The 14,695-nt window shown below is 46.4% G+C and overlaps 1 protein-coding gene across 6 annotated transcripts in view; it reads right to left on the bottom strand.

Moving 5' to 3' along the window:
- Nucleotides 1-14,695, bottom strand: part of PRDM16 (PR/SET domain 16) — a 271,281-nt gene that overhangs the window by 44,877 nt on the left and 211,709 nt on the right. For all 6 annotated transcript variants that reach the window (XM_085080185.1, XM_085080190.1, XM_085080186.1 and 3 more), the window contains one exon: nucleotides 2,133-2,267. In XM_085080185.1, coding sequence (XP_084936311.1) covers nucleotides 2,133-2,267 — 135 coding nt within the window. The remainder of the gene's footprint in view (nucleotides 1-2,132; nucleotides 2,268-14,695) is intronic.

Below are 14,695 nucleotides of genomic sequence, written 5' to 3'. Positions count from 1 at the left end.
CCCTCAGGTGAAACCCCGAGCAGCACCAGGTGAGAACACAGACCTGAGAGACCTCTGCTCCACCCAGCCGGGGGTTAATTTCTGTGGATTCCACTGCAAACTCAGAAGTTGTCTAAAATTCTCCTTTTTCTCATTATCTTTTTCATTTGCACTTCAATGCTCCTCCCTGCTTGTTCAACAAGAAAAGCTTTTCCCAGGACCAAACAACACAGAGCTTAATGGGAAAAGTGGCTGAAAAAAACCCAAAAGGCAGCCTAGGAGTGAACTCAGAGCTCAGGGCTGACTTGGAAAAACAGAACTCGGGATGGGCCAAGCTAATAGAAAAAATAAAATAAAATAAAATTGCTATTAACAGACATTTCTCTTGCAGCTTGCAACCCAAATCAGCATGAAAACACTGGCCACGTCTAAAATGTCCATGTAGTTCAGAGATAGAATCACAAATTTTACAGGGGAAAAATCCTTCAGAATTCCCCTGCCAAAGGCTGACACTGCCCCTGTCTCACCCTTTAGCTCCTTTTCCTCTCGTGTTTGTTCTCAGAACAAAGTAGCTCCTTGTATTTAAAAACGTCTGCTGCAGTCCTTCCAGAAATATAGGACAGGCTCCTTTAATGATCAGGGAAAAGTTGGATTCTGCTGGAGTCACATTAATTTCATCAAACATTTCATTATAATAATTAACTTCATCTTTCAGTCGTGCCACTGATGGTCTGGGTTCATCGAAGCCTTTTTTATTTGTCATGCACTGAAAAAGCTCAGATTTACTAATCCAGCAGAAGATTTGCATTCATAAATCAATTCTGTTTGTTTATAGAAAAGTTGCACACTTGATCATTTCATGTTTCCCACCACAGCATGGGCAACTCTCCAAATTACCAGCTTTGTTTTACACTAAATAGTTAACAGGATAAGTAGGGTTTGTTAGTACTGAGAATACTCCAGTTCTTGATTTTTATCAAAATTATTCCGGGCATGAAGCATTGAAGAAAATAAAAATAAAAGGAGAGTAAAAAAAACCCGAAACAAACCCAAAACAAATGAACAAATAAACAAAAAGGAAAGTAGAAATGACCCAGAGGAATCCTTTTGCAGCCTGGGTTGATAGAGGGATCTGCTGTGGATGTGAACTCAGGGCAGCAGAAATCAGGCTCTGGCTGTGTCAGTTTGCTGCTAAAGCTGAACAATTTGGTACAATCACTGCAATATCGACCCTGCAGAACCACAACAAACACACTCAGGGGCTGATCTCGCTCAGAGCTCAGCTCCACCTCATCTTTCCACTGGGAAAAAGAGTTCTGGAGGAGACAGGGCTGGGGATGAGGTTAAACCATTCCCAGTGTCACGGCGAGGGATGGAGGTGGAACACAGTGAGTGGGAAAAGTCCATCCCAGAATTCCCTCATTAATTAGGGCTCTTCCTAAGCACCAGCCCATTTCCTGATGCCTTAGGATTTTAGCTTCTCTATTTTTCATGTATCTGCAATCCTGTAATTCTCTAGTGTGTAACTCTGGACTCCATAGAGGTGCTAAGCTGCTGTTCTCTCACTTTTAGACAAAATAATTCTTGTCTAAACCTGAAACTCAAGGACACCTAACTGTCTCAGATATGTAAACAGCAGTGAATTGGGGGAGCAAATTGGAGTAATCGGGGGAGCAATTACTTGGAGTAATTGACTTCATTACCTGAAGCTGTAATTGGAGGATTAAACCCCGATATGCAAATGAGCAAAACTTTTAAAGTATGAAAAACCTGTAACCCACTGTCCATTTTGGGTGTAGCCCCTGGGTGAGCTCTGACTGCCCTGAATGTACCTGAAGGCCTTTGATAAATAAAACTGTTTTTTATTATTTCATAATGTAATTTTATAATAAAATATATAATATAATAAATGTATAGAATATATTTCAATATCTAATATAAATATTATATATTATATATTTATATGTAATATTATATTATATATAAAATATATAATATAAAAATATATAAAATATATAAAATATAATAAATATATAATTTTTTCTATCCTCTGTTTCAGGTAAGCCCATCTAGGCATCAGTTTTCTGGTGACCCAGATGGCAGTGCCAAGCCACCCAGCCTGTCCCGGGGTGTGAGGGAACCAGGGGAGTTACCTGCTCGTTGATGTGGCACACAGCCAGGTTCTGCTCGTCGCAGGACAGGGACACTCGGATGTACTTCAGCCAGTTCCCAGCCCCGCCCTGGCCGCCGTCGCCGCAGAACTTCTCAGTGCCCAGGGCATCGGGAATCTGCGGGAGAACGGGACAGGAGATGGGTCAGCTGGGGCCGGATGGAGGGCAGAGAGGGAGGAAAAGGGTTTGCAGGACGGAACTCCTGGCAAGAAATAGGGAAGAGAAAAGTGGGTGGTGGATATAGGTGGTAAAGAGACTCATGAAAGGAATAAAATCAGCTCTCAGCCATTATCTGGTTGGCAGAACCTCCAGGGACACACAGTGTTGTCCATGACTAAAAGGTTCAGGACTACAAATATTGTGTAAAACAGCTCTGGTAGCACAGCCCGAGTAATCAAAGCAGGTAACTCCTCCAAACTGCACTGATTGTAATGACAAAATCCTTAACTGCTCCATCTTCACATTACCTGTTTCATCCTTTCGTGCAGGATCGTTTTTCATTACAAATCTTTTAATAACCTTTCAAACCAGGTCACTTTCCACAGAGCTGTGAGGTTCTATTTTAAAAAATGCTCTACCAAATGCACTACTTTCATTTATCTGAGTACAGCCTGAGAAATTCGCCGGCCACATCTGTGTGGCTGAAGGTGAGATATGATTTGGCTGCTGTGCAAAAGAGGAATCCTTCAAAATAAAACCCCTCAGAGACTTAAAAGCCCAGGTGTGGGGGGAAAAAGGGTTAATTAAAAAAAATTAAACTTTAAAATTAATTAATTTTTTTTTTCTTTGGTTGAAGTCCAAAGAAAGTTGCTGGTTTTCCAGGAATAGACTTTTCCTCCCTGAAGACAGTGGAGTTTGGTGACAGAACTAGAGGAAGATGCTCAGCATTCCAGAACAACCTAACAACCTTGGGATGATCCAGTTTGTATTTCACTCAGAAAAGCACATTTTAAAAATGACACAGGACACACCAAAAACAAGGAAAAGCCCTTGGAGTCCAAACTCAAAGCTCTCTCCTAAGTGGGCCTCCCTGCTCCAGAAACCTTTTTTGCCTTAGATTCAGATTTCCCTCTACCCCGACCAGCCCCTGTGTCAGTGCAAATTACTTCAGTCATCAAAAGCTCTTAACATGCTTTTACTAGCAATTAATTCTCCCAGAATCTCGTGGGACATGGTAATACTTTCCCATCTATTTCAAGATGGGGAGAAAAAAAAAGAAAAAGGTGGGAAAACAAAAGGAAGGGAAAAATGAAAGCCCAGCGATGACAGCAACAAGTTGAGCCTAAGGCTGGGCTGGGAAACCTCAGGGGGATGAGTCCAGTTGAGACTTTTGCTCCCAGCTCTGAGCTCCTTGGAGGACCAGGACCTGCCAGCATCACCAGAGAAGCTCCCAGCTCCCTGCACTGGTCCCAGCAGATATTTCCTGGTCTCCCAACCCCACCATTAATCCTTTATTCTGAAAAGAAATGAGGGAAAAATCCCACTGTTAGTATTTGGCTTCTTCCTTCCTAATCAGCACGTGGCACTGGGAATCACTGAAATGCTGCATTTTCTCCCAGAATGTGTTTGGGACAGATGGTCTGAGGCCAGTGAAGAATTTGGGCAGAGTTTGTAGTGGTTGGAGGAACCAGCAGCCCCCAAATCTCCTAGTTTAATTAATGAATCCATTATTAATTAATTAATAATTAATCCCTGCAGCAGCAAATGGTGATGTTCAGTGGCCCTGGGAAAACAAGATGGCAAATCCAGGACACATAAATCAACTTTTTGATTTCATAGCTGTGTTTTACAGGTACTCTCTTCCAACTCCTAGAATTGTTTGATGAGGACACCCAGATCCCCAGAATGGTTTAGGATGGAAGAGACCTTCAAGGGTCATTTATTTCCAACCCCCTGCCCTGGGCAGAGAGCTCAGGAGAAGCCCAGAATTCATCTCAAATTCATTTTGCAGGGTCCTGCTCGCCAGCTGTGCCTCACAAGGAGGTTCTGCCGTGGCTCGAAATCACCTGAAACTCTGTGGTTTTGTCTGCGTGGGGCATTAAAACCCAAGCTGGAGGCGTGAAATCTGACAGATCAAAATGAGAGAGAAAGAGGTGCTGTGAAAGCCTGAGAACCTGAGCTCCTGTTTGTCACACACACTCAGTGCCCTCCACAAATAGAACACAACACCACCAGGGCCCAAAGCCCAGCAGTGGGGATTTGCACCCAGGCAGCCCTCATCCCTCTGCTGGCATGGATTTTCCCTTTGGAAATGGAATAAATGGGGTGATCAGGATCAGTTCCAGAGCCAGGGGAGCTCCCAGGGCAGCTCAGCCCTGCGTGGCCAACACCTCTAATTAAAGATCAGCTTCACACACTCGCACTCTTCGCTCTATCAAAGCTATTTCGCAGCTTCAAAGCGGGGAGGAACACAGCAGCAATCAGCCAGCACTATCTGCAGGATCTGCTTTTTACTTCTGTCAAACGTTCACACAGAAAATAATTTTCTTCCTTTCCCCCCCCACCAAACCTGAGCAAACTCCGGAAAAACAAACTGAAACCTTTTACCACATCTTCTTCCAGTTCAGACCAGAAGGAAATCAGAAATTTCCTCTGGTGAAATTCTGCAAACCAACTATTTACAAGTCTTTGTCAGTAGGTAAAAAAAAAAAAAAAGAAAAAACCCCATGTTTTATCCCTTCCATTTTGTCCCCCAGTTGTCTGGGACAGCCACTGCACTGGAGATGTGCTGGAAAAGCAGATTTTCATCTGGCCTGCAGCCTGCAGACACGCTCGGAAAGTTAATTATTGTGGGAGCACTTCCTCTGGCCACTCTTCCATTTTATCCCTCCCACCCAATCATGGATTTTGCCCTGCTTTATTTTTTTTTAATCACTGAACACGCCAAAACTTAAGTCCATCTTTTCTCCTTCTGCTGCAGATGGTGAGTTCAGTCTTTATTTATTAACCCACGGCACCTCCCAGCACTTTTGTCTTCAAATCCAACAGCTCATCGAAGAATTCCCAATTCCCCTTCCCTTCCCTGCCAGCAACAGTGCCACGATTTTGTTCCCTGTGCTTACAGACCTCTCCTTGCTCTGAAGTCTCCCTAACCCTCCTCTTCTCCAGTCTATGCCCTCCAAACAAATGCACCTTCATGTTCTCTGGGATTACAGGACTTTAACTGGCCCTCTGCAGAGACACGGATTTGGGATTTGCTTCAGAGCCATCCCCAGCCAGCCAAAAGGAAATTGTTGTCATGTTCCAGGGCTCACTTTGCAGCTTCATCTGCCGTCTGCGCTCGGCGTTTGGATCCAAAAGGCTCCTTGATCTCGCAAAGGCTCCGCTCCGTAATTTATGAACATCAGAAATGCTGAGTTATGGGGGCAGAAGTTATGGAAAAATCCTCCAGAACGTTTACAATTTTTTTTGCACATCATTTGAGGTTTCCTGCCCCTCTAATTTGTGGGCTCTCTGTTGGGTTGTTTCTTTCACGTTTTAATGGGCAGCGTCCAAGGTTTGGCCCCGGCTGAGGTGTGCCGGGGGGCTGGAATGCCTGCGGATCTGTCGTCAGTTGGCTTAATGGATTCCTAGTGTGCATGGAGAAACGGAGCAACCAGGAGTTTGCCATCACTGACCCAGCGTCCTGTTGCTATAACATCCCTCCCCAGAAGCCCGGAGTGTAATAAACCTTCTCATCCCATGGTCGCAGGATCTGCCTCTGACAGCTTGGCTGATGTGAGCATTTTATTTGGCAGGAGTTGGAGATTTTTTTTCCTTTCCCCCCCTCCTTTTTTTTACTTTAATGACTCACGAGCTGATTTAGAGCAATAAACTGTTGCCATGAAGTTTTGTTGTGTTTCTTTTAAATAAAGGGGAGGGAGGGACTGCTGCAATTTATGACTTTCAGAAGTAACTGAAACAGAAAGTCCATTCTTGCCACGAAATGAAGAGAAAAAGACTTCATCCAGAGAAACACCTCTGTCAATGTGTAGACACGAAGCCTGGATGAACTCATAAATTCAGCACTCTGCCTGCAATTAAGCAGGCTTCCTGGTGATTTGACAAAGAGTTAATGAGAAACGTGTCAGACAAAAACAGGTCATAGCACTGGAAAGCGCTGGGAAGAGCAGCTGAGCCAAACCCAACTTGTCTGCCCAGGGCCACAGGAAAAGCTCAGCGTGTACTCAGCTACTTTGAGTTATGGACAGTCAGCTCCTTGTCCAAATGGAAGGTCCTGGAAGAGCTCCCAGCCTCAAACCCACCAGGTAAAGAGAGAAGGCTGTTCCTGGAAGATTTAAAGGAGGAGTGGGCAGCAGAGCTCTCACCCCGTGTGAGATGGTCAGACTGCCATCCTCAGGGTGACCCTCTGGGCAGTGCAGAGGCATGGGGTTCAGGTTCCAAGAGCTGGTAAATGGCTGCAGGATCAGAGAGCTCAGTTCATGTCCCTGACTCTGTCCTGTCCCCAGGAGTCTCCTCACTGTCCCTGTCCCATCTTCTCTGCAGGCACACCTTCAGCTTTCCAGCAGGACAGCACAGAACCCAGGGCTCAGAGACAAAATCCAACTATTCAAACACTGGGAAAGCTCAGAGGAGAGGCAAACAAATCTTTAAGGTTCTCCTCCTGTCAAACAAGTGTGTTTCTGCTTCTTCCAAACTGAGCCAGGGCCAGGAGAACCATGAATGTGAGGAAACCCAGCTGGAATGCACTGGAGCCAACAGGATCGGCAATGGCAGAGGCTGTGGAGCCAGGTGACACTGTGGAGCCAGGTGACACTGCTGAGTTTGGTGGCACTGTTGAGTCCAGTGACACTGCTGAGCCTGGTGACAGTGATGAGCCTGGTGACACTACTCAGTTTGGTGGCATGGCTGAGCCTGGTGACACTGCTGAGTTTGGTGACACTGCTGAGCCTGGTGACATTGTTGACCCCAGTGACACTGTCGAGTTTGGTGACACTACCAGTCCTGGTGACACTGCTGAGCCCAGTGGCACTACCAACATTGGTGACTCTGCCAGTTTTGGTGATACTGTCAATTTTGGTGACACCACTGAGTTTGGTAACACTGTTGAGCCTGGTGACACTGCCAATTTTGGTGACACTGTAGAGCCCTGAGCCACTGCTGGCTCATGGGAGGCAGAGCACTGCTGCAGCTGATGGGAGAGAGGTCAATTCAGGTTTCTAAAAGGCTGAATGGTTTTGAACTTTCATTGCCACCCAAGCCACATGTCTGGGGTGGGAATTTTCCACTGGGGTGTGCATTTCTGAGCTGCTGCATCCTCTGGCTTCATGAAGGGTCTGGAGGAAAAACATCCCAGGGAAGGCTGGTCCTGGGATGTACTTCTGTCACGAAAAATAACCTTCTCATTCTTTTTCCCCACCACATCTAAAGCACGCGAGGAATCACATGAAAAAAGGCTGTTTTCTCCCAAAAGTCCCTGTCCGGGTTCCAAGCAGAGGAGCCTGGATTGCTCACATGAGCTTGGGAAGCAAGGCTGGATTTCTTGAGAGAGATTGAATCCAGCAGAGCCTTTTGAAGGGCTGCCCACATGAACTGCTCTTCTCTTCCACACCAGCACAGTGAGTATTTCCCAAGTGTCTGCTCTGCATCAGGATAAAAATTTCTGGGAAGCTGCAGTGTCACTGCCATGTCCTTCAGGCACTGCTGCAGCTGAAGGAGCATCAGACCTTACCCTAGACACAAAGCCTCAGAGAGGAGCCAACAGCAGCAAGAATCATACAGGACACCATTTACATTACATTTACATTTATACTCATTAAATATGATCTCCAGTGAAGCTCTCCACAGCAGAGAGGCACCATGGATACACAGCAGAGCAAGTTCTGTGCAACAGGGCGAGGAGGAGAAGTCAAAAACTCTTGACAAAAATCCACCCTGGCTCTGCTTTCCCTTCCCTGTACCTATAATTCCTTCTATTCCCATCTTGGAGGTGCAGTTTTGCTCCCCACATGACACCCCTGAACAGCACAGGATGTCACAGAAGGTGCTGCCAACGCCAATTCCTGTTGATGCACAAAACCAATGCCACCCCCTCATTTCTCTCCCCCACTCTCCTCCTCTCTGAGGGCAATTAGCTCCTCTTGCACAGCAACATCTCGTCACCAGGCAGAAAAACACCGAGTAAAGATGTCAAAACAGAAGACAGCTTCCAAGCTGATGGCAGGCATTTATCTCAACAAAAGCTCATTTTTCACCAGTAACGTAATTCATACCACACTGATTTAAATTAAACAGTAAACCATAAAAAAACTGTGCTCGAATCAAATCTCAGGGCTGCCTCAGATAGTGTACACATGAGGCAAGGAAGGGATTTCCAGTTCTTTGTAATATACACACACAAAAACTTTGAAGTTTTCCTCTGCACCGAAAGAGTTCAGGACATCCCATTTTTGTGTCCTACAGCATTTTGGCTCATTCAAAAAAAGATATAATTGTAAAGTTCTAAAAGCTAAATTGATGAGAAAAAATGGGAACTTGGGAGAAGTCTTCCTCTGGAAAGGAAAAGACAGAGGCTGTCACAGGCAGGGGAGGATTTGGAGTCTCAGGACATTTCCCTTCGTTAGGGAGAGGGAGCAGCAGCAGGAGGTGCAGCAGTGCTGAGCTCCCAGGGCTGCTCCAAGGGGTTAAAACAGACACAAATCACTTGTATCCCAGAGCTTTTGTGGAGATCCAAAATGCTTTAGGGTCTGATTCCTCTGCTGCTATTTTCAAAGGCAGATGTGGGCTAAAATGGCTCCCTAATGAGTGGGTGCCAATTAGCCCAGGGGGAGGAAGAGCAGGGCAGCTCTCCTGGCAGAAGGGAGCAGGCACAGCAGCTGAACAGAACTTTATTGTATGAAGATGGGAACATTTTCTGATGGTAATTTCTCCAAGAGTCCTCTTAGCCCTGAGGCACAGCTGCTTCCCTTATCCATACCCAAAAGGTACTTCTGTGAGGAAAAGTCAGCCAACCTTAAAAATCAGTTCTGATCAGCTTCTTGAGGCACATCCTGGGAGTTCTGCTGGGTCAGGACGGACAGATGGAGCTGCTGCTTGCTTTAAATCATTTCTTATTACTCCAGCTTGGTTTTAGTAACGTTTTGGGAATGGAGCTGTGGAACAGCATGAGTGTGCAGACCTCTCCAGAGTGATTTATGGGCAGCACTCAGTGCCAAACCCATTTGCTGCGTTTCACACTCTGGCCAAAAGAGTAGCAGAACCTTCCTCTGCCCATTCCCAATGCTGATATCGGCTCCAAAGCTCCAGCCTGGCAAAGGCCACTGGAGGACCCAGCAGGAGAAGACCTCCATGAAATGACATTGCCTCTTCCAAGCCTCCTCCTTGGGAAGAATCCACACTGCCATCCAACAGCCCTGGCAAATCCTCTCCCTCCCCCTGCAAACGCTCTGGGATTGCTCTGGATTATTAATAATAAATGAAACAAATTCCAACAACAATTATCCAAGTACCCCAGGGAAAGGGGAAGGAATTCAGAGAGATGGGGGGCTTGAAACAGCACCTATTTTCCTTTAATTAATAGATTTGGGGATATATGGCCCAAGTTCAAGTAGCAGAGGGACACAGATATGGAAGGCTCTGTTCTGAGGTGTATTTGATGGACACAGCCTGTGTGCCTCACTCCCAAAAACCAAGAGTGTTATTCTTAAAGCTTGATACCTGGAGTTACCCTGCAGCCTAGTTCTGGTGGTTGGGCCATGCTTAGAAACCTTAGCACAGCACAAATCAAACTTTCCATCGGGGAATGAACATTACTGGGAATCAGAAGTGCAGAAAATCAAAATTACTGGCAGCTTAGGGTTTAAGCAATGCAACAAAACTAAAGTGTTTAATGTCTGCAGAAGCTGGAAAAGATTTTGGCTTTTATTCCATGCCAGTTGCACCCATGCAATGACAAACACCATGTTGGTCTCACTTCTGTCTTCTCCCAGAGCTTCTCCACCCTTCCTTGGGTGCTGCTTAAACAAAGACTGACCAGCACTACCCCACAACAGGGAGATACAGCCTTGGAAAAAAGGGAATCACCAGCAAAAAAGCTGCCAGAGGTGTGGTTCAGAGTGCCAAGGCAAACCCCAACACACTCAGGTATCACACTCTTCCAGCACTAAATTTAGAAGGTTAATAGGGGATGATTATCCCTCCTTCCTTTTCCCATCAGCATGGAGAACAACAATCCAGCAATCCAGGAAGGTGGATGTGTGCTTTAAAAGGCTTTAAAAGCCTAGAATTTACAGGCCCAAAAAGGGTGCACGTTCCCATGGTTTAACCATGAGCTGACACTTTCAGAACAGAGATTTACAACAACAACAACAAAAAAAAAAGATTAAAAAACCCACCAAAAAGCAGCTCAACCAGGGCTGTGCCCTCCCCTGTGAGCACAGCTGCACCCCAGCTCCCCTTACACAGGAAACCCCCCCAAAAGGGCCGTGCTGGGATGGAGAAACTGAGTCCTTGTAACCTTTCTTATCAGCAGCGGGTCGGCAGCTGCTCTCGTGCTCTTTAAAGGTGTGAAATCGATGAGTTTGTGAGCTGAGAAAAAGGACGAAAGGATCCTCGAGGTTCCCCTCACGGCGGCTGAGGGAAACAGCACCAGCAGGGCCTTCGTGAAGGAGACTGGAAAACAAAGTAACCCAAGGAAGATTTTCTCTGGCTGCACTCACAATGTGCTGCTCACCACTCAGAGAGCTGTGGGATCTATTTAGAGTGAGATTTACCAAAAACATGACCCAGAGAAGGTGACAAAATGAGCCTCTGAGGCCTGTGGGCCTAACCCAGACTGCCAGCACTGCCCTACATCCTGCGTGAGAGCTTTCCACTGATTTATCCTATAAATATCATCAAATGCAGGGCAAGAGACCTTCCCAGCACAAAGACCCTTCCTGTCAGGGAATTTGGGGATGCTCAGGTGGTGTGGGCACAGAGGATCAACCATCAGCTGCTGCCCTTGCTGGAAGGACAACAAGGATGAGGGATCTGTTTCCCAGATAAATTTGGGGATGGGAATCATCCAGGCTCATCCCAACCCTTTGTCTATGGATATTGGCTGAAGAGTGAGAGCAAGGGCAGAAAAGCAGATCCTCAGGGCATTTCCAGCTTCCAGACAATCTGCTCCAGGGCTGGTTTGCCTCCCGAGGGAGGTGAAGATAATTCACATGATCTAAGTCTTGAGCAAGAACTTCGATTTGTAACCATTACACACAGTTTGTATTCAACATGAGCATCACTGAAATGAGCACTGGGCACACCAGGATGGGGATTTTGCCTCAGGTTTGCTTCTGTGTGAGAAAAGAAGGTTTTGGAGTTGGTTCTCACCTAAAGATATAAAAGTCTTTTACAGAAGAGGAGCTCCCCCCGACAGCTGCCTGCGGGTTTAGCAACAATCTCACTCACAGAGATACAAAGAAAATGTGCTAAGTGTTCTGCCCTCAGATTTATGCAGTGAGTATGGTTATTTCCCCCCTCAACACAGTGACTCACACTGGAAGGAAATTCTAGGGTGCTCATTTCCCATCAAAATCTTAGAGCTAATAATTTTCTGCAGGTTGGTTGACAAGACATCCATGAGAGGTTCACAAACTTTTCAGCCAAACCTTGCTCCTCCTTTCCAAATTCTGACAAGGAGGGACTGATTAAATGATTTCCTCCTGCAGCTCCGACCCCTCTGCCCTGAAAGCAAACCCAGTATCTTGTCTGACATCACCAAAAGAGCTGAAATCTCAGCCACAAGGAAGTACAAGGGTAAAACTGCACAGTCCCAAGAGCCGCCGGGATGAACTTTACCCCGAGCCAATTCACCTACTTATGAAACGACACATTCCAGGGAATTGATTCTAATGATAAATCTGCCCTTTGAATACGCTGAGAAACAACATTTCAAAATCTCCAGCTCGGAGCTGATCCCATCTCTGGGTCAAAAGACAGCTCGAGCAGAGTGGTGGTGTCGAGGTGAGGAGCCACAGGAGAGCATCGAGGGAGAGGCACCCCAATGCCTGTGCTCAGGTTGTTTTGCTGAGGCAGTGCCAGCACATCTGGTTCTCTGACAGCAGGGCTCAAAACAAACCCGCTCTGACACTCACACAGCTCAGCCTGCCCCAGAGAGGCAGGTTTGAGTTAGGGAGATGCTGATAACCTCCACGCAGAATTCCTTATCTCCCACAGACACCTCTGCCCAGACTGAGATGCAGCACCCAGCAGCTGATGCATGTCCTGATCCAGCAGAAGACCTCTGCTCCTTTTAATTTGGGCTGGTTTGAAGCCAAGTGGGAAGGACAAAAAATATAACAGCATCTGCCTTTGGAGCTAATTTCTCACCTCTCAGAAAGCCAGACTTTCACCCAAAGATGGAGATGAAGATGACAAATATTTGCTTTGTACGTTAGGATTCCCTGGGCAGGAAAAGGGAATCCTCCTCTTCTCTGGGGCACTCTGATCATTAAAGGCCCTTCCAACCCAAACCAATCTACAATTATTTGCTCAGTCAACTCTCAGTTACACTAAACTTGAGGATGGTATTTTCTCTGCAAACAAAATATTCTTAGGAAAAAAATTCAGACTTCAGGTATTCAAGAGGACCACCTGATAATAATCCCAAAGGCTCCCTCATTAACGGATGGAAACTCTTTTATGTGGTGACAGATTTCTTCTTATTTTGGAGTATAAAATCCTCAGTTACAGAACACAGAATTTAACAAATCCTTTTCAACCCTAATAAAAAGTATTAATTTAATACTAAGTAGAAATTACCATATTTTAGCAGCGCTTCAGCATCCAAAACAAATAAACATGCTGAGGACATTATTGTCTCCATTTCCCTCACAAATACTCACACAAAAGTTGAAGCAACTGCCCAAGCCTTGAAGTGCTGCTGAAACAGTTTCTTGTGCTCTAATCCTGCAGCTTTTAAACCAATCCATGGTATAAATGATTCCTGCCTGTATCTGGCAGCCCTGGGAGTTCTCTGAGGATGAACATAAATTCAATTATACCAAATTAAATGGGAACATACATAAGCCACATAACATTTTAATTGGGGGCGATTTTTCACTTTTTTTGGAAGAACTCTACAATAGCTGAGTCCACAAAGATGATGTGGCACATCTGCTTTCTCCCTGGAGCTGCCTGCTTTTATTAATTACCCTGCAGAGATATATTTATATTGATGTAGTCAGTGTGCGAACAAAACCTCATGGACGAAAAATGGTTTAATTAAAGCAGGAAAACATAGTTTACGGGTGCCGAGAAAATCTGGGCTTTAGAGTCAGTAAAAGTTTCATAAGTGATTAGATAAAAATAAATCCTAGGGAAACATTTGCACCAAATATTCCTTTCACATTTCATGCTGGAGAATAGCATAAAAAATGTTCCTGATCAGGCATGTGGGCTCAATAATCCACTGGCTGCACCTGGGGGTGAGTTCAGACTCTCTTTTTTTTTTCCTCTGCTCTGATGAACAAATCTACCTCTTCTGCCCCGAACTGCTCCATCCCTGCACTCTTACATCAGGGTTAACTTCCCAAAATTGGGCAAAGACAGGACCAAGCTATGCCCTGACCCACCCAACACCAGCAAAGGTTCTGCTGGACTGGGGAAGGAGTGAACAGGAGCAGAGGCTCTGCCTGTTTCAACAGCAAAAAGAAGATTCTGCCCATAAACAACAGAGAAATTTTGGCGAACTTTGCAGCGGAATGAACATCCCACATGACAAGGTGTGTGCAGAGCACACCTGGCTGGCTGTGCCACCCCAGCTTGGCTCTGTGTCCCACAGCAGACACCGAACGCCGTGCTAAGGGGAAGAATTCCACTCTGTCGCTGTCCCAGGGAGGCAGAAAACAAATCAGGAAAGCCCGGAGCACCCGGAGGGCCCCGGAGCTCCCCCGCCCCAGGCACAACGCGCTCTTTGTGACGGGCGATGCTCCTGCGAGAGACGCGGCCTCAGCCCAAAGCCCGGCCAGAGATGGAGATCTCACCCGCTAATAAATAAAAATAAATATCTGACCTCAAGTAAAAGATCCTTCGTTTGACACTCGTGATCATTTTTTATACTTCAAGCTCAGTTTTTACTGGACGGGATCCAGCCATCCTATGGAAATGGAACAGCCTTTTTCTTTAGGTGAACAAAAGTCCTTTTCTAGTCCTGAGGGCCGGCGAGTTTATCCAAATATTCTCAGTTTACTACTTGCCCCTTTTGGAGCCGATGCACTCAATACAAGCGCACTTTGTATCTGCGGGCAGCGCCTGGACAGGGCTGAGCCGCCCGGCTGGGAGGGACCGCGGAGTGCCCCGGGGAGCCTCTGCCCTCCTCATCCTCCCCCTGCCCTCCTCATCATCCCCTTGCCCTCCTCATCCTCCCCTGCCCTCCTCATCATCCCCTGCCCTCCTCATCCTCGTCCTGCCCTCCTCATCCTCCCCTGCCCTCCTCATCCTCCCCTGCCCTCCTCATCCTCGTCCTGCCCTCCTCATCCTCCCCCTGCCCTCCTCATCCTCGTCCTGCCCTCCTCATCCTGCCCCTGCCCTCCTCATCCTCTCCCTGCCCTCCTCATCCTGCCCCT

This window comes from Lichenostomus cassidix, chromosome 21 (assembly GCF_008360975.1).
Source record: "Lichenostomus cassidix isolate B80296 chromosome 21, HeHo_3.0, whole genome shotgun sequence".
NCBI lineage: Eukaryota > Metazoa > Chordata > Aves > Passeriformes > Meliphagidae > Lichenostomus > Lichenostomus cassidix.
The sequence above is the reverse complement of the archived record's forward strand: the minus strand, read 5'-3'. Positions and strand labels throughout refer to the sequence as shown.